This window comes from Leptopilina heterotoma, unplaced genomic scaffold (assembly GCF_015476425.1).
Source record: "Leptopilina heterotoma isolate Lh14 unplaced genomic scaffold, ASM1547642v1 Lhet_343, whole genome shotgun sequence".
In the NCBI taxonomy this organism is placed as follows: domain Eukaryota; kingdom Metazoa; phylum Arthropoda; class Insecta; order Hymenoptera; family Figitidae; genus Leptopilina; species Leptopilina heterotoma.
In genome coordinates, this window is record NW_025111029.1 from 141,498 (window position 1) to 168,889 (window position 27,392).

At 23.6% G+C, this 27,392-nt stretch overlaps 2 protein-coding genes across 4 annotated transcripts in view; one reads left to right on the forward strand and one right to left on the reverse strand.

The window, feature by feature from the left end:
- LOC122505148 (ubiquitin-conjugating enzyme E2 Q2) overlaps window positions 1-13,207 on the reverse strand; it is a 31,999-nt gene extending 18,792 nt beyond the window's left edge. Inside the window, exon 1 of the mRNA XM_043616622.1 lies at window positions 12,839-13,207. Within this exon, the coding sequence (XP_043472557.1) occupies window positions 12,839-13,000 (162 nt within the window). The 5' untranslated portion in view covers window positions 13,001-13,207. The remainder of the gene's footprint in view (window positions 1-12,838) is intronic.
- A 2,877-nt stretch (window positions 13,208-16,084) lies between these two features.
- LOC122505113 (transcription factor E2F3-like) overlaps window positions 16,085-27,392 on the forward strand; it is a 42,582-nt gene continuing 31,274 nt past the window's right edge. The window contains exons 1-2 of one of the 3 annotated variants that reach the window (XM_043616574.1): window positions 16,085-17,029; window positions 23,944-24,169. Coding sequence is in view for 1 of the 3 variants with exons in the window: in XM_043616572.1 (XP_043472507.1) it covers window positions 27,311-27,327 (17 nt within the window). In the remaining 2 variants the exon portion in view is untranslated. Of the gene's footprint in view, window positions 17,030-23,943; window positions 24,170-27,182; window positions 27,328-27,392 lie in introns of those variants that run through there. The other 2 variants (XM_043616573.1, XM_043616572.1) reach the window with 2 other exon arrangements.

Below are 27,392 nucleotides of genomic sequence, written 5' to 3' on the forward strand. Positions count from 1 at the left end.
TTGTTTTTCTTAACCTTAAACTATACTTATAAATCAAGGATTAAATATTTGAAAAAAAAATAGTTGCTAGATCGAAATCTTTTTTTAACTATGAATTTTTTTGTGAACGCGGTCGCCTAGATCTGTGCGACGCCGACGCGTCTTGACGCGATGCTCCATAAGTTTGTTGCACGCTCATCATGAATACCGTGTAATCTTAAAAACTGGAATACAGAATAAGTACCTATTCAAAATTTAAAATTGTTAGTAGAATTATATTACAACATTATTGTTTAGGCGCCATATTGGATTATTCAAAAGACCCGATTGTATTAAAAATATTATGGAAAAAAATTAAAAACTTTCACGCTACAATCAAGCCCAATAGGAATTATCGGAAAACACATCAGTTTATTATTAATTAACATAAACACCCATTTTAATACAAAAATTTGACACTAAATCAATTCGAAATCCATCGCATGATTCAATTAAAATCTATCGAAAATTTGAAATGATTTAATTCGATCAAGTAACACTGACATATCAACAGTTTATCCCTCTATATGAAGTGTCACATCAAAATGGCAAATGAGAGGAATTTTATGATAAAAACGAAATTTTAATTCGTTTCAAAGTTTTTTAAAATAAAAAAAAGTTTTTCATTTAAATGCTTGAAATACATTTTCCATCAAAGAAAAATTATAATTTTTAAGATTGAAGGATAAATGAAGGTGTTTAGAGCATTTTAACCCCTAAATAATAAAGGTTTTGTATAAAAAAATGGGTCAAAAGTAAGGGTAAACAAAATTTTCAATTATGAATTAATTGGCTTGAAACTCGTTACTCGGGGGTTTTGGGGGTCGCTTAACACGAATCTGATGTTAGTTTTCCAAAATTCAAAATCGCAGACTACTTTTTGTAAAAATTAATTAATTGGCTTGAAAATCTATACTCGGCGGTTTTTGGGGTCGCTGTTTACAAATCGGATGTCAGTTTTTTAAAAAATTTTTTTTTTTTAAATTTTGAAGAACCAGGGTGGCCACTTTTTTTGTAAAAAAAAATTCACGGTCATTTCCCGGTCATAAATTATTTTTCCCGGTCATAAATAATAACTCTAAAAATAAATTATTCCATGAAAGATTGAAAGAATTTCCTGATTTTTAGCCAAACTTTGACTTTTTCCCAAACCCTAAAAATATTTTAGTTTACTCTAAAAATAATTTTGAACTCAAATAGATTTTTTGAAATAAATATTTAATTATTATCCATTATTTTTCCATATAGTAGGTATTCAAATTTCAAAAAAAAATTCAAATTTCAAATCCTTTAAATTTGAATAATTTTTAAGAATTGCTACTGTAACTTATTAAAAATTATTTTCAAAATTTCAATTCAATTATATTCTAGAAATAACTAAAATATTTCTAAAATCCACTTGTTTACAAGACAATTTCATGAAATTTTGAATAATTTGAATATTTTTCAATTAAATATTACATATTCAAAAACATAACTAATTTGAAAAAATGTGAATAAAAATATTTTTAAAAACTAACTTATTCAAAATTTTTAATTAAAATCTTTTAAAATTCAACTTTTCTAAAACTTCAATTTGAATTTTTTTAAAATTCAATCTATAATAATATTAGTAATATTAATTTAACATTCTAAAATATAGAAAAATTTGCTTATGAATAATTGTAAAAAAAACTAATTGATATTAATGAAAAATACGGTTTTTTAAAATTTATTTTCTAAGAAAAGAAATTTTATTTATTTTTATTTACTTTATTTATTATTCAAAAATTCATTTTTATAAATTTCGTATTACTTTTGTTCTAATTAGTTCAAATTTTTAATAATTCTTATTTGTTTTGTTATAATATTATTGCAAAAAAAATTTTAAATTCATTTATTTTTCACTATTTTATAGGATGTGAAATTTTTTCTCTTTGAAATTTTTTTGACAAATTTAATTAAAATTATATTTTGTTTAATTATTGTTAGAAATAGAAAGAATTTAAAATTAAATTAAATAAATATGCATAAATAACAATATTCATCACAAGAATTCAATTTTTTTTAAAAGTAATAAATGTTTTCTTGGAAGTTCAATTATTTTTTAAAATTTTAATAAAATCATCGGCAAGAATTCAATTATTTTCATAAATCATAAAATGCTTTTTAGGAATTCAATTATTTTTAAAAAAATTTAATAAAATTCCACACAGAAATTCAATTATTCTCAAAAATTTTAATAGAATTCTTTGTAAAATTTAATTATTTTTAAAAACTTTTCGCAATTCAATGATTTTCAGTATCTACTATTTTCATAAAAGCTCCGAACAAAATTCAATTATTTAAATAATTTTTTGTAAAAGTCTTCGTAAGAATTCAATTTTTTTCACGAATAAAAAAAATTTCTCAGAAATTTAATTTTTTAAATTAGAATTTGCATAAAATTAGTCGAAAGAAATCAATTATTTAAAAAAGTTTATAAAATTCTTGGCAGGAATTTTAAATTATTTTTATAAATATTTAAATTCTTTCATAAATAATAAAATTCGTTGCAAGAATTCAATTTATTAGCAGGATAAGAAAGAATTAAATATTTTTGATGAAAATTAGGAAAAAGTCAGGGAAATAAAAAAATATGGAATGGAATTTTTGTCAGTTTTGTGAAGTGTCTAGAACGATTTTTTTTTGGTTGTCTAGTTTAATTTTTCGATAGCTATTTTTTTTACTACTTTTTTTAGTTTGAAAGCTACTTTTTGATACTTTTTTAAAATTAATTTTCGACTGCGAAGTCTGAACATCTTAAATTAAGATAGTGGACTTATCATTTTCAAAGTCCCAGATCAGATCTTAAACCTTGTTAACAAGGGCGGAACCATCGGACTTTATCACAAACCCTAAAATTCAGAAACTCGATCAGAAAATTTTCAGAATAACGTAATGAATGACTTTTCTCGTTACAGTGAGATAGGTGAAAATGTGGAAATAATTGAAAGTAAGAGTGGGTAGTGAAGTTGTTGTTGTTGGAAAGTACGAATGAGGTATGAGAGGAATTGAGGTTCCACAGTAAAATGTACAGGGTGGGCGTTAATGGGAACGAAGCTAGTATGGGTAAAAGGAACTGGAAACGAAAGCCCGGGCACTGCTGGATTTGTAGATAAGTTAGGTTAAGAAATTTTGTTAATAGATTAAGTAATAAATCATTGAGGTACTTTAGAAAGTGTTCAGCTCTCCTTTAAGAAGAAGCTTTTGTCGTTGCCTTTTAATACTCCGAATTAAGGCCGTTAGGTTGGAAACAAGATCTCTTCGAATGTTGATTAAACAAGTCTAGTCACATACATTGTTCTAAAAAGCTATTGAGGAGTTATCAACTGTTTCTTAAAAACCATCAGGAGGAAAAGATTCTAATTTCCAAAATTTAACACAAGTACCCTAAAAAGTATCTAAAAATAAAATTTTGAATTATTTTTTATTATCTTTAAAATATTTTCTCAAAAACACTATTTTTTTGCTCAAATTTTAATAATAAATTCTTATTAATCTGACGAAGAATTAACACAAGTTTTAAGTGAACTAAACTATATTTGTAGTCAGGAGAATTTTTTTACTAAAATTTTTTCTAGTTGGCGTCCATTCTAAGACCTGCAAACTGTAACTATCGCTTTTGCTTCACATGCAGTTGAGGAGCCGCTAAATCCAAATCTTAAGTTAGATTTTAAAAATTCAAAATGTCCGATCCAATATGGCGGACAAAAATTCAAAATCAACGATGTATCTGAAGTTAACGTCGAAAACTATTATTATCACTTTTCTTCTTATCTTGCCAATAACTTCAATTCTTTATGTACTTAAATTATCTTCAAACTTTTAGTTAAAATTCTTTAGAAAATTCGATTATATTTCAAAATAATTTGTAAAAGTACAAAAATAATTAGTTTTTAAATGTAAAATTTATTTCCATTAAATTCGAAAAAATTTATAATTAAAATTTTTCAAAAGATTATTTTTCATAATTTCTAAATTAAATTATTAAAACTTGAATATTTTTTGTTCCATAAATATATTTATTTATTTTTCCACAGGAATTAAAATTTTAATCAATTTTAATGTAAAAACTTTTTGAAATTCAATTATTTCTAAAAAATTCATTCTATAACGCATTTAATATTCAATTATAACCTAAAATTTTAACTAAAATTCATTTTTTAATCAATTCTTTTTAGAAAGTTCTACAAAAATTCAATTATTTAAATACAAAGATTAATAATTGATTTTTTTATAGAATTGAATACTTATATAAAGAGTTTTATCTCAAAATTTTTGAAAATAATTGATTTCTTTCGAAGAATTTTAATAAAACTTAAAAAAAATATTGCTTTTTCTAGGAATTCATTTAAAATTGTACTAAAAATAATTAAAATCCTGTGGAAAATTTTAATAATTTTTTTTAATTATTCAATGTTTTTGAATCATTTTATTAAAAATTTTAAAGGGAAATTCAAATATTTCGAAAAATTTAATTAAAAATTGTATTGAAAATAATTGAATTCTTGAAATTAATTTTATTAAATTTCTTTTAATTATTCAATGTTTTTGAATCATTTCATTAAAATTTTAAAGGGAAATTCAATTATTTCGAATAATTTAATTAAAAATTGTATTAAAAATAATTGAATTCTTGAAATGAATTTTATTATTTATGAAAATAATTTAATTCTTTTAAGCAAATGTTATAAAAATTGTAGAAAATAATAATTTTCTTTCTAAGAATTTTATCAAAATATTTTAAATAATTGATTTCTTTCGAAAACTTATCTTGAAAATTGGTTTTGAAATAATTGAATTCCGAATAATTTAATTATATATTCAAAATATATTTTTCAAGTCACAAAAAACTTGACAAATGGAAAAATTAATTTTCATAAATTTTGTAGCACTTTTTAGAAAAAAAAATCTTTGTTTTTAAGCTGAAATGACTAAAAATACAATTATTACATTTTTTTTATATGAAAATTCATTCCTTTATTTTTCTAACTAATTTCAGATCATAATTTTTATAATTATATAGAAAATAAAAAATACAACAAAATTAGGATAAAATTATGATCGGCAATTAATTAGAAAAATAAACAAATAAATTTCTATTTAAAAAAAATTGAATAACAATATTTTTTTAGTATTTTCAGCCTGAAAACAAATATTTTTTTCAAAAAAAAAAAAAACTTTAAAAATTATTAAAATCAATTTTTTCATTTGGCAATTTTTTCGTGGATTAAATAAGGGTCAAAATTTATTTTCTGACCGATTTTATTTTATGACTATTGAATTCCTCACGAAATTAACTTTAAAAATAATTTTGTGTATTTAAAATATTTAAATTATTTTCTTGATAATTATAGTTTAAAATATCGGTGAATCCTTCCCTTAAAATTGTATTAAAAATAATTGAATTCTTAGGGATGAATTTTGTCATCCATGAAAATAATTTAGGTAATTTTTATAAACAAATCTCACCAAAATTTTAGAAAATAATTCATTGAAAAAAATTATTTTTCAAAGAATTTTATTAAAATATTTTAAATAACATATTTTCTTTCGGAAAATTTTCTTCAAAATTTGGATTTCAAATAAATGAAATACTGTGAAATTTTTTTTATTTAATATAAATTGAATTTTTGCGTTGAATTTTATTAATTTTTTTTTAAATAATTGCATTCTTTCGACTAATTTTATACAAATTCTAATTTAAATAATTGAATTCCTAAGACATTTTGATTATTCATGAAAATAATTGAATTCTTGCGAAAAATTTTCCAAAAATTTTTCTAAATAATTCAGTTATAGTTCAAAGAATTTTATAACAATTTTTTAAATCGTTTCTAGAAAGAATTTTATTAAAATTTTTAAGAATAATTTTTTTATTTCAACTACTAACAGATTTAAAGTTGTGTAAATTTTCGAAAAAAAGAAAAAAGTAATTTTTAGTGTAGCAAATTTGAGAAAAAGTATCCAAATAGTAACTAATCGTAAAAAAGTAGTAAATATCGTAGGTTTTAGTAGATGAGTGCGAAGTCTGTAAAAGCTATAATAGACGAGAAATAAAGATATTTCAAAAAATTTCTTACCCCTTCTAGCACTTTTATACTCCACTCTTTCTATCTTTTAATAATAACTTTTTTTCTAAATTAACTAAATGTAATGTTTTATTAAAAAATTTAGCGTAGTCAGTAAATCAGCATTACATAAATTAAAAAAAATGTAGCTATAGAAAAAATAAATTTTTGTCATTTTAAGTCAATTATATACTTTGTGTTTATGCAATAAAAGCATTATGTTGAAACAACACATAAACTATGCAATATTATGCTCTTTAAAAATATGTCGTAAAAGGTTGAAAGTAAGAAAAAACATACTTTATGGGTTTACTTGATTTAAACAAATTATGCAATTTTGCAATCATATAATGTTTCTATATCAACTTATTTCAATTGTTTCATTTTTCTTGACATTTTATTAAAAGGAAAAGGAAACATATCTTTTCTAACTGTTTAACAATATTCACTCTTGAATAATTTTAAACAAATGTATTTTGATAAATAAATAAATAAATAAATTAATTAATTAATTAATTAAAGAAATAAAATTATTTAAAAAATAAAGTTAAAAAAATAATTTCAATATTAAATAGTAATTGTAATTATTTAGAATTACTATTTATATTAATAATACCACTAAAATAACTTAAATTAAATAGTAATTGTAATTATTTAGAACTACTTTTTACATTAATAATTTCACTAATGGACTTAATGGACAATTTCTAAAATTTTTAATTTGTTTATAAAAATAAAAAAAATGTTTCTTCATTAAACAAAGGAATATTTTTTTTGGTAGAATCCGCAATATTTATTAGTAAACGAACGTAATTATAGTTAAAAAGCCTTCACACAAAACTTAATAATAATAATAATATATGCAAAATAATTAAAAAGCTACTTAAATAATAAATAAGCAAACAGTTAATTATAAAAATATTTCACTATATAGGTTCAGATTAGATTGACATTTTTATTTTATGGAAAATGTTTTAAGAAACATTATAAGAAAAATGAATATCTGGAATTCATTAAATAGGATTATTTATAAACAATCAATAAGTTTTTATGAATTATAATTTTTTTATGAACTTGTTTAACGAAACTAAATCAATAAACAGATTCTTCTAGAAATATTTTGCAAAAGAAATAAAATGTGACTAATTAACTTTATCCATTTGTTAATTAATATTATTTAAACAATAAAAATTATGGAATTTAAATTATTTTACTTCAAACAGAAATGAAAGTCTTATTGCGAGGCTAGTTAATAAAAGAAAAGTAATACATTTTTCATGAAAAAATTTTATATTTTTTATTTATTCATATTTGTTTACAAAACGTTAATAAATAACATTAAATTACTATTAGTTTTTAATACATTAGGGCAATTCCACGTGAGATTTAAGTCGACCTCTTAAAATCGGACAAAAATTTTTTTTTTCTATTCTGTATAGAAAAAAAAACAGATACGTATTTTTTTATTTATGTTTAATTGTCCAAATTTTCAAGTTATGAATTTTCGAAAATTTGGACTTTTAATTGTAGACCTATATTCAGTAGCTTATAAGTCCGAAAATATTGAGTTTAGGAAAAAAGTTGTCAAAGAATGAAAGTTTTAGTTTTCTTTCAACTTTTAAGAAATGTAAACAAAAAATTTTTTTTTAAATTTTTTATTAAAAAAATTTTTTTTTTATAAACAAATTAATTTTTTTTAACTTTGGGCCGGATTTTTTTTTTTATTTTTTTTGTACCTTATAATATAGAGAAGATTTTCCAAAAAGTCCCGAAATGGGCCTGATGTGTTAAATGAGTTTTAAAATATTTTCAAAAATCACTTGCAAGCATCACAGTGGGATTTTGTTTACATTTAACTTTTTAAAACTGTTTACAGCGTAGACCCTTTTATTTAAAACAAAGAACACTCAAATATATTAAAAATTATACGCTGTAGACAGTTTTAGAAAGTTAATTGTAAAAAAATCCCACTGTGATGCATGCAATTGATTTTTGAAAATATTTTAAAACTCATTTAACACATCAGGCCCATTTCGGGACTTTTTGGAAAATCTTCTCTATATTATAAGGTACAAAAAAATAAAAAAAAAATCCGGCCCAAAGTTAAAAAAATTAATTTGTTTATAAAAAAAAAATTTTTTTTAATAAAAAATTAAAAAAAAAATTTTTTTGTTTACATTTCTTAAAAGTCGAAAAAAAACTAAAACTTTCATTCTTTGACAACTTTTTCCTAAATAAGTTTTTTTTATTGAATATACTTTTCAAAAAATAAATATTACTGGAAAACAGCAAAATATTAAATTATTCATAACAAATAGGAAAAAAATTTCAATTAACTTTCTATTCATAGTAAACGATCGTAGGAAGCTCCTCAACTGTTTACGTTTGTAAACTGAAAAATATTGTGCTTTTTAAAAAAATTATCCTTTGTTGTATGAACATTTTTTTTTATTTTTAGAAACAAATAAAGAATTTCAGAAACTTTTTATTAAAAATCGACTTCTAACAATCGATGCACAATTTTAGAAAGTTTAATTTAAAAATAAATGTAATAAATTTTATTAAAAAATAAAGCTCTTTTGTTTTGCCCAAAGCTGTGTATTTTGCCACATTGTTATGTAATTTTTCAAAATTAAAATGATTTCCTGGGGATGTTTGTACAAAATAATAAAATGAACAAGTTGGAATTAATAAAAAATATATCTCTACAATAGAAAATCATTTCGCCGCCACTTATTCTTCCGTACATAATTAATTCTTATTGTTTATATTTTCAAAAATTTGAATATAATTCTTCGCGAGAATTCAATTATTTTCATAAATAATAAAATTCTTCAGAAGAATTTTATTATTTTTAAAAATATAGTAACATTTTTTTCAAAAATTCAATTTTAAATAAATAAATTAATGCTGATGTGTCTGAATTTGTTCGCAGTTTGAAGTTAGTTCTTATTTGCTTCTTAACTTTTTTTATAAAAATTTTCTTTTCATATGTTTTGAATTTTAAAATTAATGTACTGAAAATTACTAAATTCTCGCAAAGTTTTTATTCCAAAAATTTGAAAACAATTAAAGTCATTTGAAGAATTTTATCAAAAAATTTTTTTTAAATAATTAAATTCTTTCGAGAAACTTTAATTAAAATTGTATTAAAATGTAAATTTGACATCAAATTCGTAATCAGCGACCCCGAAAACCCCTTTACGGAGTCTTTTTTATAACAAATAAATCAGTAATGCAAAAGTTGACAGTTCTTCTGACAGCTGTCAACTGTCAAAATGTCAATTTGACATCAAATTCGTAATCAGCGACCCCAAAAACCTTAAGAAACTCTGTATTTCTTTTTATTAATTTTTTAATGTTCGGATAATGTAAGACAATTTTGCTTCGAAGTGTGCGCCATCTTGAATACGCCATTTTTAATTTTTTGCGAATTTTTCAAAATGGCGACGATATTTGTATTCAGTGGTTCAAAACACTTCACATAGTGAGCTTGGAAAAATTTTTTTGAGTTCAGCGTCCGTACATGAGCTAACTGACTTTTTTAAACAATTTTTCCGATTTGCATAAACATTTTATTATTTTTTTTTTTTTTTTTAAAATTTTCTATTGTTTACTTTTATTTTTTTTGGATACCTGGACCGATGTTGAGGAAATCAAGTCCAACCCAGTTAAAAAATATTAATATTTAAAAAAGTTACAGTGGTTTTTGTAAGTGGGACATACATATATATGTCCCGCAGGCGTTAAAAGGTTATATTTGCAAATATGAAATTTTCGAATTTGCAAAATTATAAGTGGAACAGTAGCATTTACTGTATAGTAATTAATAATTATTACATTTATTATTATAATCATAAGAATTTTTCTTGAAAAAAAATTTTTTTTGACTTTTTTTGAAAATAATTGAGTTTCTGAAAAGCATTTTATTATTTATGAAAATAATTGAATTCTTGCGAACGATTTTATTAGAATTTTTTAAATAATTGAATTTCCAAGAAAAAATATATTACTTTTAAAAATAATTGAATTCTTGTGATGAATATTGTTATTTATGAAAATAATTGATTTTTGCAAAGAATTTGATTAAAATGTCCTAAAAATAATTGAATTTTCGGGAATAATTTTGTTACTTATCTTTAATAATTGAATTCTTTTGAAGAATTATTTATGTAAATAATTGAATTCTTGAGAAAAAATGTTATTAAAATCTAATAGAAGAATTGAATTATTTAAAAAAAAAAATTTTACTAAAATTGTATTTAAAATAATTTATTTCATTCGAAAAATTTTATTAAAATATTAAATATTTGAAAATAATTGAATTCCTTGTGAAAAATTCAAATATGTTTGTAAATAATTGAATTCTACAAAGAAATTTTTAAAAAACATTTGTGACGCGACCCCAAGAAAGGTACCTAAGAAGCAAACGAATTATAGGTTGGGTTCGAGTTAGATTTATCTTGATTAAAAGTTGATTTTTAATTATTTAAATTTGAAACCAATATTCATGAAATATTTTGAATATAATAAAGACTTGAAGACCAACAATTTTTAATTATTAATTGATTCTCTTTCTGTATTTTTTTTACTCAAAAAATTTAAAACATAACCTCAAATTTTTGCTTCTTCTTAGGTACCTTTCTTGGGAACGCGTCACATTTCTTTAAATAATTTATTTTTCCAAGGAATTGAAAACAAATTTTTAAAAATAATTACATTTTTTGAGCAATTCCTGTAAAATTGTATTAAAAATAATTGAAATCTTGCGAAAAATTTTATTACTTACGATAATAATTGAATTATTGAGAAAAATTTTATTAAAATTTTCAAAAATAATTGAATTCCTGAGAAGAATTTAGTTATTATTGAAAATAATTGAATTTTGCAAATAATTTTATGAAAATGCCTCAAAATAATTAAATTTCTGTGAAAAATGTTGTTATTTTTGAAAAGAATTTAATTCTTTCAAAAAATGTTATAAACATTGTTTTAAATAATTAATTTTTTCAAAATATAATAAATATTATGAAAATTTTATTTTATTTTCAATAATTGAATTATTTTGGAAAACTTTATTTGTAAAAATAATTGAATTTTTTGATGAGTTTTATTAATTATGAAATAATAATTGAAGTCTTGCTTAGACTTTTAATAAAAATTTAAAAAAAAATGAATTTCCATGAATAATGTTATTATTAGTGAATGTAATTGAATTACTGTGAAAATTGAATAAAAATGTTGTTAAATAATTGATTTTTTCGATATTTTTTTGAAAATGCAATTTTAAATTGTAATTCAATTCCGGTGGAAATTTTATTATTTATGAAAATAATTGAATTTTAAATGAGTTTTATGAATTTTTTTTAAATAATTGAATTGTTTTGCGAAATTTTATGACAATACTAAATATTGAAAATAATTGAATTTCGAATATTTTTTGAAAATAATTGAATTGTTTCAAAGAATTTGATTATAATTTTTTAGAATAGTTTTTCGATTTCTAAATTAGCGAATTTAAAGGAGAGGATAATTAAAAAAAACCAAAAATAGTAAAAAAAACTGAAAAAAATGTCAGCCATATTGGATCCGCCATTTTAAATTCGTAATCATCGACCCTGAAAACCCCGAGTAAGAAATTTTAATCGAATTTGAGCAAATTTTTAAAAACTATTTTCTAGTACTTGCGAAAAAATTATTCAAATGCTAAAGGAAACATTTTGTTTTACAAAAAAAAATTCAATAAAAAAAGAATTTTTTTTATAAACGGACAAAGCAATAATAAGTTAAAATAAAAAAAAAATTTATAAAGCGAAAAATTTCAAATCAACTTGTCATCTTATCTAAATCACTTTGTTTTCCCTGAAAGATATTAATTGAACATGTCATTAAAAATGTATTTAAGAAAAAGTAATTGATTGGTATTATTAATGATTGAAAAGGAATATAGTAAAGTTTACTTTCTCATATTTTCATTTAAATGATAAAAATTGAAATTACTATATATACAAAACTTCTTCTTAGGGCAATGCACGTTTAAAAATAACACTCTTCAATTTTCTCCAATAGCAATTTATTAATTTGTTTTTCAAATTTAAAATCCAACACAATAGAAATGAATATTAAGGACAATAGCGACTTAAAATATTAATTTTCACTTGTCGCCGAGAAAGCTAAACAATAAATTTCAAAACTCTTTGTCTTTTCCAATATACACACAACAACCTACAACACTTTTTTTTTCTCTTGACACAGCGGAATAAAAAGTTCGTATTATTTGTAAACGTTTGAAAACAAACATATCTATTTAATCGAAGAGGAAAAAAAAATGATTTCTAATTATCAAAATTGAAAAAAAATGTTTATTTCGAAAACAGAACTTTTTTTCCCCTTCTATTCGTTTGTCTGCTTGATTAATTTTCAAGTTCAATAAGAAATTGCGAAAATTCATTTTGCTAAGGGAGAGAAAACGTTATAATGTCAACATTGAAAGTTTCACAAGTGGCAGTGTTGGATATAAACGATTCAAGTCGAAAAAAATGTTAACTTTTCTGAGTAAATAAATAAATACGAATTTTATAAATAAATAAACATTTGTCATTTATGAGATTTTTTTTGGGGAATTTGTATAAAAATATTTTCACGAACGATGAGGAGAGAGAGAGAGAGAGAGAAGGGGGAGGGGAAGGGGAGAAAGTGAAAGACAATGATTTTGAAAAAGAACTTACTGTGATATTGGCGTGAATTTCATATTTCTTGCCATTTTTTCCCACGAACCTGCAACTGAGTTCGTCCACACTCGCGGACATTATTTGAAACCTCTCATGGCTCTTGGGGAAGACAGACTCGAGGGTTTTGATCTCTTGTTTAAGGGTGTTCAGGCAAGCCATTTGGGCTTCGCGAACTTTTATGGGGGGAACTCAGACCCGACTTTTTTTAAGGGTAACCAGTCTTTAGACGAGAATAATGAGCAGGTCGCGTTATATCGTGTTGAATCACGATCAACCGATCACCGATAATTTTCCGATAAAATGGCGACTACAACAGAGTAATTGACCGCTCGCCTAAACTCGTTCCAATTCGGTTTTCTCCGTCAGCTGTGGCTGTATTCTAGCATTGCAATATTGTTGGTGTTTGTATGTATTGTGTGCATCTTTCTTGGTGTGTGTTACTTTCAGCATGTTACTTAGGGTGAGTTCACAATTCATGGCAAATTCGAGGTTTGAGCAGAGATGGGAAGTGACGCGTCACTTTAGGTGTTTTCTTACGTAAACTATCTCAAACCAGGCATTTTACGTAACAAAAATATAAAATACTAGCGCCTCGTCGACTTCGTTGCTGCTTTATTCTTGATTCTATTTTATATTTTTAATTTTTTAATTATTATTTTTTTATTTTCTTATTATTTGATATCCTTCTTTTTTCCATTAGAAAAATTTTTTTTCTATTATGTAAAATGAAATAGTAGTAATTATAAATCAATTTATTTATATTTTTGTTACATTATATTAATCTTTTCTTATTAAAAAATTAATTGTTTATTTATATTTTTATATGTTGTAAATTAAAATGCACCTAATTCATTGAAACACAGGTTTATAATTTTTTCTTGAGATAAACCCAAGACAGCTCCATCTATTTCGTTTCCATTTAGAGTGTGAGGTATGCTTTCTATGTTCTTTTTTATACTTTATGCTTATTTCGATACTTTTCGAGTTCGACTTTTTTCAATTCGACCTTTTTATGCTATGTTTTTTTTAAGAAAGGAATATATATTTAATTGAAGAATTGACGAATAATTGAAATTTCGTAAAATTGATTTAAAGAAGAATTTTAGTTAAAAATTGTTGAAAATAATAATTGAATATATATTCTAATGATTTTATCACTCGGTCATCTTTAATTATTATAAAAAACATGAAGAAATCGATCACTCCGAGTTGAAGATTTTTTAACTGTGTCACTGGTTCGAGCCATGATAATTTTTTTAAAAATGTTTATTTTATATTAATATATTTATAACATTGGTGACATTTACAATGAACGGTCAGTTTCGAAATTACTTTTCATTCGCACTTTAGTCGATAAAAACGCCATATCTCCAGTGTCGGTAATGTTTAAAAAATATATTTTCTACTGAAAGAGATAGCTTATGTCATTTTCTTTTCCATGTCCTGTTCCCGTATCCGTATTCATTCTGCCTTACAGCCCGTAGCGTGAAACGGAAATCCAACGGAAATCATTCAGCCAATAAGAATTGAATGATTTCCATCGAATCGGAAGTTGTCATTGGCTTAACGTTTCCCGTTTTAACGCTGAGGGTGGAGTCCCATGACAGCGTTTTGCGTTGCGTCGTAATGGGAGAGAAAAAGACGCAAATATACGTTTGCTGCATTCTCTCTCATTACAACGCAACGCAAAACGCTGCCATGGGACTGCGGCCTGACATTGGTCCTTTAGGCAGTTTCGCTTATGACGTCAGAGTCGATTTCAGGTGTGGCGTCAGATTGCCAGTAGAGGGCAGAAGCATGCAGAGCAAGTCTGTCATATGTTTTTTATTACAAATACTTTCGAATTTTTCATTTTACAATTATTACATTCAATCTTCTATTCTACAACCACGTTTTTACATGAATTTAAATAATCTTCTCAATTATTGTAATTTTAATTACAATAAAAAAGTGACAATACGTTGATAGATTTTGTAAAAAGTGTCTGTAAAATATTTTCCTTTTTTTAAAATGAAAAACTTAATTGTTTGACAAATCGAAATTAAATTATACAGCTATTTTTTCCTAGCACATTTTCTGCTTCTCAATTACAATTTATAAACAAAGTAGGGTAGTGGCACCAATGAAAGAACATTTTAAGGAAATGTATACTTTCGATATTTTTTATTTTTAATTGACATTCTTGAATTTCCTTTTAAACATATGCAATGAATAGCAAAATTTCTAAAGAATTTGAAGCCTATGGTACAAATTTTGTAAATGTAACATAAAATATTAAATTTTAATCAAATTTTGAAAAATGTCCATTTTACCAGTGAAAGAATGTTGACCAGTAAAAGAACAGTTGTATTTTCCAATGAAAGAACAAATCAAATTTATATTAATACAGTGTCTAAAAATAACAAAAATTATATGAAAAACGCTATACAAATATTCTGAATCAATTTTGCAACTTACTATTATTAATATTTTCCTAATTACGCAACCAGAAATATTATTTAATTGCACCTGAAACTTGTAACCTTTTTTCTGTTTATGTTTAATTCATTTGTCATATGTTCATAACCCACCAAAACTTTCAAAAATAATTTTCAGAAATAACTTGCACATTGAATCTATTTTTTTATCATAAACTATAATTTTGAAGAAATAAGGAACTAAAAAATATTTTTTTATAGTGATAAAAGTTATAATTTGTGAAATATCGTAATAAATACAATCAATTTGTTCTTTTACTGGTGCAACTACCCTACAAGTTTTAAGTACAAAAAATTTAACCTTCGGATAGTTTTAAGGGTTTTAAGTCAAGTTGAAACAATTAACCTACAAAAAGTTGAGTTTTCTTTTAATTCCTTCAATAGATGATTTTCGTTTTCAGCTTAAGCTAATCAATTTTAATAACAGAATAAGAATCAGAAGAAAAATTAGTTCGGGGGAGGACACTTTTGGGTTAAACTTACTTCAAGCTCATCTAAGAGAAAAGAAAGTAAATATATATTTGTCCTCTTCTACTTTATGCTTTGCTTTCATGAACTTGTCCATTAGTCTTAGGCCTCTAGCGCCACTGTGACCACTGCCCACAACTTCCGAAAGTTAATTCAAAAATTCCCCACCACGTTACTGTCGCTCCTCAAAAAAGGTAACTCGCCAACCATCGTTTCACAATGCAACCCAATAGAGAGAAGAATCTTTCCCTCTCTATCTTACTCTTTCCATTTCATTTCGTTCTCCTGCTTCTACCCCCCAATCCAGAGGCCCGACTTCTTGTTAGTGTGTGACAGTTATCCCTGTATATCAAAACCAGTATGTTACATTTGTGCTTTTACTCCCTTTTCTCATAAAAAAAATATCAATTTTTCAAAAAAGTACATTTTTTTTAATTTTCAAAAAAACTATTTTCCAAAAAATAAAAATGTGCCACATTATAGTGCATTGAAAATAATTCCACGGCAGTGAGAGAAGCAGCAGCAAACAGCAGACGATGGCAACGAGTGTAAGGCGCGAGCGCGCCAGTTTATCATAATCCAACTCAGCTGAATTCAGTTCAGTTTTGGCCACACGAAAACCGGCCTCATGCAACTTTTTTATTTCATTTTTTTTCCTCTAATTTCCCGTGAATAGAACACATTTTTTACTTTTCTTTTAATTTCGAAATATTTGTGATTTTTTTGTTTTATTTTGAAAGTTCTTTATTTAAAAGTGTTATTATACTACAATTGAAAGGGGGGGAAAAAAACAGGTAGAAAATGGATAACAATATTACTTCTCATTATTTGAATGCCCGGTAGATTTTAATTTTTCGGGAAAAAAAAGGGGAAGCAGGCTGCAAAAAAGTGTGTGTAATTGTGTGAGTGCGTGTGCGCGTCTGTTATGTGGCTCTGAGGGTTTCGAGTGTGTGCGCCTATGTGAAGAGGGATAGAGGCAAATAAAAAAAAGGAGGTCTTTTCCTGATTCGAAATCGAAAGAAAAAGGAGAGGAAAAAAAAGCAGGGTCTTAAATGTTACACTCGCTGTGGTATATTTGTTTCCTTCAGCCTGTTGTTTCGTCTTGTGGAAAAGAGAGTATTTAATGAGGATTCCACCTCTTTTTTGCCGGGAAAAGAAAAAGGAATGCCGCTGTGACACGCTCAAGATAAACGGAGACCCAAAGCAGTTTGGGGGGGCCTAAAATACTGCACATACAAGCCAAGTAAGTGCATCTGTATAAGCTAGAGGTACAATCTAGAAAAGCCTAATATTTTTTGTTTCTTCCTTTCACATTCCTATATTTTTACATTCTCAGTTTTTTTTAAGAATCACTCGCATATTAAAAATTCCCAATAATTCGTTTTTTTTTTTTTTTTGAAAAAATTTAAATTAGTTTTGTTGGTACCCTACAAAATTTTAATCCAGTGGTGTGGCATTCATATTTTTCTTGTGTGTAAAAAAACCCTTTACGAAGAATCCTTGGCGGGCTGACTGACGTGCGCTCACAATACAAATTCTCTCTCTCTCTCTCCTTCTCTTTCTTTCTTTCTCTCCCTTTTCCTCTCTTTCTTTCTCTCTCTCTCTCTTTCTTTCTTTCTCTTCCTGGAATTAGAGGGTCATAGATGATTTAATTTTTAAAATATTTCTCATTCAAATCTCCGTTAAAAATTTTTTTTTTAAATTACAAAAATACTCCTGTAAAATTTTCAGTTCTACAGGAAATGAATATTAATAATTTCGTTTTAACTTCTAAGGCTTTGCTTGTCTTGTGTGAGGCACACACAAGCTGGGGTGGGTTTTACTTGTCATTTAAATAGAGGTTAAGTGGTAACGGATAAAATGATTAGCCTTTTTTTTAAGGGACTTTGAAAAATTTTTATTTTCAGTCCCATTGGAAGTTTAATAGAATTTTGAATATTTCGAATTTATTTAAATTGCGGAAGAAAGTGTGGATAATTATTTCAATCGAAAGTGTGGATTCAGTGACTTTGTTATACAACATAACCTGTAATTTTATCATTTCTGCGGGCAAAATCTCAAAAAAGAATTATTCGCATTTTTTTTTCTTTTAGAATAAAAAAAAAATCCGATATTTGTCTACAGTTAGTTTTAATTTGTGATTTTGAGTTTATTTTTTATTTTCACCTTATATTGAACTTTACAAACTGTGTGGCAGACCTGGCAAATTTTTCACAAAAAAAAGAAATTAGTGTTAAATTTACACATTTTTAAGTTAATTTTTTATTTTAATGAAAAATTCATAAGATGAAGAAAATCATTTTTATTAAACTTTTTGTCTACTGACTTTTATCGGAAACATCGGAACACGCTGTGAAAAATATTTAAGGGTTATGTACGCATTTTTTATTTGTTCACGAAATTATAGTTTGTAATCTAATTAAAATATAATATTAGTCTTGGTTTATAGAAACTTTGACTTTTTCGAAAGATTTTTTTTTTAGTCTGGAGAAAAATTTGTTTTTTTTAAATATTTTTTTTTGTGTTTGAAAATAGAAAGAATTACTTCGAAGTGAAAGAGTCGACAATATATGTAGGGTTAGTAAAAAAAAAAAGTCCTCAAGTTTTTATTCTCTCACCCCCCGAAGATCGAAGTTTATCAAAAAGAAAGAAAGCCGGTTTTTTTTCGAAAAGAACGTTTAGTAAGAGAAGAATAATTTTTTATATATATTCATTTTATCAGGGTTCCTATATAAAATCCAGACCTCGCTTTTGTGAATTTTTCGACTTTTTTCGACTTATTTTTAAAAATTTGCGACTTTTAGTTTTTTCTTCCAAAAATTGCAACAAAATACCACATTTTTTTTACTATAAAATGCAACTTATTTCGATTTTTATAATGTGAAATATAACTATAGACAAATCTTTCAAAAATTATTTTTGAATAATTTTTCGAAATATAAAATTTGAAAAATTTTGAATAATTGAAATTTTGTAAAATTTAATTGAAAATAATTTATTTTTTTCAAGTAATTTATTAAAATTTTTTAAAATCAACTTTTCAAGAATTTTAATTGCAATTTTTGAAAATAATTGAATTATTAAAAATTTTAGTAAAAATTTTCAAATGTAAATATAATTCTAGAAGAATTCAGTTATTTAAATTAAAAAATAAATAATTTTAATTGAATGTTCGTTAAAATTGAATTCTCATAAAGAGTTTTATCAACAAATTTTTAAATAATTGAATTCTTTTAACGAATTTTAATGAAATTTTTAAGAACAATTATACATTTTTCAAGGAATTTGATTAAAATTGTAACAAAAATAATTAAAATCCTGAGATGAGTTTTAATATTTATGAAAATAATTAAAATTTTCCCAAGAATTTTATAAAAATTTTTCTAAAATAATTGAATTTCGGAGAAGAATTTTATTATTTATAAAGATACTTGTAATTATGACAAGATTTTTTTTTAAATTTTTGAACATAATTGAATTTTTGCAAAGAATTTTATTACTTTTGAAAATAATTGAATTCTTGCAACGAATTCTATTCAAGTTTATAAAAATAATTGAATTTCGGTAAAGAATTTTATTATTTATAAAAATAATTGAATTCTTGCGACGAATTTTATAAAAATCTTTTTTAAAAATTGAAATTTTTTGAAAAATTTTAAGAAATTTTGTATTTTAAATAATTGAATTCCTATGAAAAATTTATTTCTTATGAAAATAATTGAATTATTTCGAAATAATTTATTAAAAATTTTGTAAATAATTGAATTCCTGACAAGAATTGAGGGGACGGATTCTAAAAGGGGATACGCGTGGATTGTCACGTATAACTATTGACCAATAGTGCGATTTTCAAACATTTTCAATTTTCAAATTTAATGACACAAATTTATACACAATGAAAATGCGCATCTTTTTTCTTTAAGAAATAAATTTATATCTTTTTTAGTTTATGAAATAATAAGAAAAAACTAAATTTTTGAAAACCAAAAAATTTAAATGTTTTACGTCTTTAACTCGTGCTGGCGTTTTTGATTTTTCATATTTTGTAATCAAACAAAAACGAACTTACAGATTAAGACTTCCTGAAACCAACTATACTTTTAAAACTACAAAATCTTAATTAATAAAAAGTTTATTAATTTTTTCGAAAGACGTTGCAAAAAACGTGTTTTTCCAACTTTCAACGCTTCGTTTATCGAGGAAATTTTAAGGTACAAAAAACTTCCAGTGACAAAGTTTTTCATTACTATACGGACAAGTTTTCTGTAAAATTTTATTAACATGATATGAATGCTTACAAAGTTATTAATGTTTGTTTAAAGCGTATGGTGCGTCAGATTTCTCGCGCCTCGAACACATTGAGTCCCAAGGTGTTCGTTTGCAACGCGTTGAAAATGTGTTTGTCAATTAATATTGAATATTAATATTATTAATTAATATTCACAGTAAATAAAATTTAATAAAATTTATTTTTAACATAAATGTTTTATTTTGTTATATATAAAAAACTCAACTACAATAATATTTCTTGTATTTAACTTTCTTGTTTTATTTAGTTTAAGGCTTCCACTCTTTGTCAAAATGATCTCATTTACTACATTTCATGTTTTTAAAATAATTATTAAAAAACTCCTGTCCGTTTGGAGAAAGATATCGTACTTAACTTTTTACATCATTCATTTTGATTCAATTTTGAAAGCGGAAGGATTTTGTAATCTATAGTTTTCAAAAGTATTTATTCTTGATTCTGGTAAATACTGAATTGCGTAGCTTTCACTGATTTTAACATTTTTCGGGATTATTACTTCTTGGTCCGGTTCTTGACCAAGATGGCCATAATGTTTTCTCAATTGTGATAAAAAAAATCTCGAAATCCTGGGAAAATTGTATTGGGTTTTTCCGAACCCTTTTTTTTGCAGTCAACGGTCGCGGCAGCCGCGACCCATCTGGATACCATATTTTACTTAGGGGCCGTCCATAAATTACGTAACACATTTAGGGGGGAGGGGGGGTTCGAGAAAATGTTATCATATGTTACATGGGAGGGGGGGGTCAATCATCATTGTTACGTAATATTTATAAGGAACTTAATCTCTTTATAATCGATAAATTTTTCAAAAGCTGTCCCTTGCCGCCACTTCAATACAAGTAAAAAAAAATATAAATATTAATAAAATTATTCCTCTAAATGTTTTTTATATTTAATTTAATTTTGTATTGCTATTGTACGATATAAATACTAAAAATAACAGTAATAAACAAATTTGTTTCGAAAAACGTTAGTAAAAAAAATATTTTTAAAAATTACGTAACAATGATAGAGGGGGGGGGGGTAAAACGATTTTGTTACAACCTGTTACATAGGGGGAGGGGGGGTTCAAAATTTCACTAAAAACGTGTTACGTAATTTATGGACGGCCCCTTAGAATGAAAACAAATCACAAGTTTGAGGAAAATAGCATTTAAAAAAGGGTTACTTCCTCGAAAAGTGCACATGATAACCAAAAAAATTCTATTTTATGAAAATGTCTGACAAAATACAGATATAAATAAAATAAAAATACTTCCTCTATGAGAGAGCAATATGTTTTAACGACAATATAGAATATAGAAAATATAGAATTATTGTACAAATTATTTTGCAATATTTTTTAAAAAAATATTTCTTATATTATGTTTTTTACTTAGAATACATGTTAAAATAAATAAACTGATGCTACTTTTATATATAAAGTTAGCCAAATCGTCATAATCTCATAGTTAAATATTATTTAAAAATAATTACTTTGATAGCAAAAAACTAGTCAATAACTAAAGTTATAATATTTTTACTATTCTTAATCAACAATTATTAGTTTAATTAACATTAAATTTATGTCAAAATAACTATGCATTAATTATTTGTATGTCAGTCAATTTTAACTATCTTCAGACGATTTTGGCTAATTATTATTAGTTACTTTTTAATAATAAATAATCGTTTTTAACTAAACTGCGATTCCAAAAGTTATCTGTGACTTCATTAAAAATTGTATTTTTTTTAAGTAAACAAATGAATAAACTAAAATAGTCTTAATCTGTTACAAACGAACACCTTGGGACTCAATGTGTTCGAGGCGCGAGAAATCTGACGCACCATACGCTTTAAACATTAATAACTTTGTAAGCATTCATATCATGTTAATAAAATTTTACAGAAAACTTGTCCGTATAGTAATGAAAAACTTTGTCACTGGAAGTTTTTTGTACCTTAAAATTTCCTCGATAAACGAAGCGTTGAAAGTTGGAAAAACACGTTTTTTGCAACGTCTTTCGAAAAAATTAATAAACTTTTTATTAATTAAGATTTTGTAGTTTTAAAAGTATAGTTGGTTTCAGGAAGTCTTAATCTGTAAGTTCGTTTTTGTTTGATTACAAAATATGAAAAATCAAAAACGCCAGCACGAGTTAAAGACGTAAAACATTTAAATTTTTTGGTTTTCAAAAATTTAGTTTTTTCTCATTATTTCATAAACTAAAAAAGATATAAATTTATTTCTTAAAGAAAAAAGATGCGCATTTTCATTCTCTACAAACTTCAGTAATTCAAATTGCAATTTGTAATAGTTTCAAAAATTGACCTAGTGGACAAAACTTAAACGCGTGAATCCACGCGTATCCCCTTTTAGAATCCGTCCCCTCAATTTTATTAAAATGTTTAAAGAGAATTGAATTTCATAATTTTATGATAAGTTCTTGAAAAATGAAGTTATTTATAAAGAGATTATTGTCAGAATAATAGAAAAAATTAAAGGTTTCGTATTAGAATTCATATTAGAATTCAAATATATTTAAAAAATAACATTACAATATTTTAGAATTATTTTAAATATTTTGAAGCAAACATTTATCATATTCAATATTTTTAATTAAAATTCTTCAAAGTATAAATTAGTTTTTTTTTAAATTATACAAAAATTCTTTGAAGAAATTTAATTTTTAAAAAACTAATTTTTAGAATTGTTTTATCATTATTTTTTTAAGATTCAATTATCTTCTAATCCAGTAAATTAAAATTTTTAAAAATTTACTTTCTTAGACTTATTAAGATTTTGGAAAAATAACATTCATATTTATTATAATTTTCTAAAGTTCTTAAAAATTTCATTTTTTTATATTTTTCAAAAATTCTTGTAGTTTAGAATTCTTTTATAATTTTATAGAATTATTGTTATATAAGAAAGAGTCAGTTAAAACCGAATTGAATTTATAAAATCAGCAAAACTTCCTAATTTTATCAATAAAATATATTCTGAAATTCGATAAAAATAACGGATTTTAAAAATGAAAATGATTACTTTCGCCAATATAAATAGAATAAATTATTGTTAAGTACAATCAAAATAATTGATTTAAACAATAAAGTTTATTATTTTATCATTATCAATAAAGATCATTATTTTCTTTAGTCACAATAACGAATTTTAAAGAGTGAAAATAATTGATATCTTGATGAAAATGAATTATTTAAATAATGATAATAATTTATTAAATTAATTAAATCTTCAATTTCTATCATTCATTACAACTGCTTTTTCATTAATTTTTAAATTTAAATGCTGCGAAGTTGTCTTTTATTTTGAAAAAAACACCTGTGACAATGTTTAACATCTCGTTTTTTCTTTAAATTTTTAATATTAAAAATCTTTATTAATACTTATAAAAGTACAGAAGTGTTAAATCTTTCAAATCTTAATATGATTCAAAGTTTTAGAGTTGAAGAAATTAAATTTTTTTTTTATTTCTATCTAATAAAAATGAATCTTTCGAGAGAATCACATGAAATTTTAGAATATAATTTGATGTTTTTTTCTATTTAAATAAATATAATAAAATATTTATAAATATGTAGGTATTTCCGGACCTAACCGATACATTTTTTAGGTTAGACTCTTTTCATATTTGTCCGCATTTATCTCCTAATAATTTTAATTATTTTACAATTGAATTTATGTTAAAGATTAAAAGAAACTTTCTCCTTCATAAAAGACTAAAATGAATATTCCAAAAAATATGTAGACAACTTATTTATACCAAACATTTTAAATGTTCATCAGAGCTACCAAATTCTACACAAAAAAAGTGGATATTTTCGACAATCCTTGTGTTTGATTTTAGATATTGATGTCAGCAAGAATCCTACAAAGTTTTAGGACAACACAACAAAATACTTTTGAGAAAATTTTGTTCACAAGTGAAGGTGACATGTATACACCTACATCCGGACAATTGTTCCTCCTGTCGAAACATATCCATCCCAGTTGAAAAATTGTTAAAACAATTGTTTTTAAAACTTTCGGAAATCGTCATCAATATAATGCTTCCCATGAGGAAGTAATATCAAGTGAGTACAAAACTCTATCGAAACTGTTATTAAAAGAATATTTATTTAATTACTTATAAGAGGAGATATCAAAAAATATAAAAAATTAAAATATAAATTAATATATTTAAATATAAAATTTATTGTCCAGAGCTGTTATAATCCAACAAAAAATCTAAAAAGAACTAAAGTTACAAATGTTCACACGTATATCAAATTAGCAGTACAACTTCACGAAATTCAAAAATGAACAATTCTATAATTTGCCGTTAATTAATCGCTAATTAATTGTGAAAGAAATAATTTTGTAGTTTAAATTTTTCTTTTTAGAAATAAAAAAAGCTTTCATTTTTTAGTAACTCTTGTCTTTTGCGTCCCGATTGAATTGAAAATCTGTTTAGGATGCTATGAAAATAATAATTAAGTTCTTTTTTTAATTATTTTCTTCCTGGTCTTAAAAAATTTTTTCTTACTTTTTACTTCAATGAAAACGTTGGTAACATCAGTTTCATAAGAAAAGTTATAGTCAATTATTTTCATAAATTTTAAAAAATCTCGTTAAAATTTCAATTATCTTTAAAAAAAATAATAATATTCTTCTCCAAAATTCAATTCTTTTCAAAAATTAAAAAAAAAATTCTCGTCAAAATTTCGATTATCTTTATTATAAATAATATTCTTCTCCAAAATTCAATTATTTTCAAAAATTTTAATCAAATTCTTGGTATAACTTAAATTAATTAGAAAAATTCTCCTCAGTTCAATGGTTCAATGATTTTTAATATCTACTTACTATTTTAATAAAATTTTCCAAAAAAATTCGATTATTCAAAAGAAAAAAATTAATAAAATTCTACCCAGACATTTAATTATTTTTATAAATAAAAAAAATTCACCGTAATTCAATTACTTACAAATTTTTTTTTAACTTTCTTTGCAATAATTCCATTACTTTCATAAATAATACAACTAATCGCAGAATTTCAAGTATTTTTAGTACAATTTTAAAAACATTCGATTATTTAATAAATTATTCATTTTTTTATTCAAATAATTGAATTCTCATAGAGTTTTCTGATAAAATTGTTCTTAATATGAATTTTAGTTAAAAATTTACATAATAATTGAATATTAAAAGCATTGACAAATTTTAGAAATAATTGAATTTTGAAATGGTTTCACATTAAAATCTTTGAAAATCTGAATTTTAAATTTTTTCTAATTAAAAATTTTGTAAAACTAAATGTTTTAAAAAATTTCAATTATAATTCTTTAGAAATTAATGGAATTTTTTTACAATGAATATTTAATTATTAATTATTTAATTATTGAAAATAATTAAATATTGAATAAATTTAATTAAAAATTTTTAAGAATTTAAATTTTTGAAAAATTTTAATAATTAAAATTAAAAATTTCTAAAATTAGTTAATTTTTTTTTATATAAATTGAATTAATTATTATAAATAATGGATTTAAAGAAGAATTTTAGTTGAAAACGATAAAAAAAATTGATTTTTGGAAAAGTTACAAATAATTGCAGAAATTCAATTATTTTCAAAAAGTAGTAAAAATTCTTCGGAGAAATTCAATTACATATATCCAAAAATTGAAAAAAATTCTCTTCAAAAATTCAATATTCTCTTTGTAAATAATAAAATTCTTCAACGAAATTGAATTAATTTCCAAACATTTTAATAAAATTCTTGGCAAAATTTCAATTATTTTTAAAAATTTTCCTCAATTTTTTGATTTTTAATGTCAATTATTTTAATAAAGTTTTCCAAAAGAATTTAATGATTTAAAACAAATTTTTCTAAAATTCTATACGTAAACATTAAATTATTTTCATAAATAATTAAATTTTTTACAGGGATTCAATTATTTTCATAAATGATAAAACTCATCGCAGAATTTCATTTATTTTCAAACATTTTAATCGTATTCCTCGAAATATATGTAATTATTCTTTAAAATTTTATTAAAATTAACCGAAAGAATCCAATTATTCAATAAATTATTTATTTTTTTATTTAAATAATTGAATTCTCGTAGCATTTTCTAATAAAAATTTAATTTCAGAATTTTAGTTAAAATTTTATAATTTTATTATTAAAAGCATTATAGCGTGAATTTTTAGAAATAATTGAATTTTGAAACGGTTTCAAATTAAAATATTTGAAAATTTTTATTTTTTTTATATTTTTAACTGGCAATTCTGTGGAGTTAATTTTTTTTTAAAAAAGTTCAGTTGAATTTTTTTTTTAATTATTTGAAGTTTTTATTTTCTACAATATATTTAATTGAAGAATTTCCGATCGATTGAAATTTCAGGTAAAATTGAATTTTAAACAAATGTATTTGAAAATCCTCAAAGAACTTTTTCAAAAATATTAAGAAAAGGGACATTTATTTTTTTTTAACATATTCGGTTAAATTATTTCTTTAGAAAAATAAAAATAGCTATTCTTTGATGCTTTTGTTATAAAATTAATATTTTATTATCATTACTAAAAGATCAAGCTCCAGATAAAATTTGATCTAAATTAAAAATCATGATTTTTAACAGCTGCGCTAAAAAAAAAAGGTGAAAAGTATAAAAAAAAATTTAACAATATTGAAAAAAGTCATTTAGATCTTAAGAATATTCGGACAAATAACGATTTTTACCAAAAAGGAATAATAATCTCAAAATTGGGATAAATTCAAAAAGTATAAACTCAGAATAATTTTTTTTTCTGTTTTTAACACTAAAAATTAATAGAAAAAAAGTAATTAAATAAAATTGGCAAGAAAAGTAATTTTAGCACTACTTTAAGAGAAAAATTTTCTCCTTCCATGAGGAGTTCGTAGTACTAAGTTAATTTGACGACTGAATGAAATAAATTTTTTTTCACTACTGACTTTTGATTTTCGAGGTATGATCATTATAATATGGTTATAGCGTCTAGATTCCCTTATCTTGCCTGTGACAAGAAATTACAGAATGTTGTTATTTTCTGAGGCATTAATGAATACTAATATTTTGACAGTAGGGAGTCGGTTGCTTATTTTATACCGAAACTGTACAGGGCAGTCTAGTTTCTGTTTGCGGACGTTTGCTCATATCGAAATTGTCGTATTATTAAGTTGCTAAATTCAGTAGGGGAATTGAAGAATTTCATGCAAATTAATCGAAAGTAAGTCTTTAATTAAATAAAATGCAATTTTTTATTTTTTCATTTTATATTAGTTTGTTTCCATA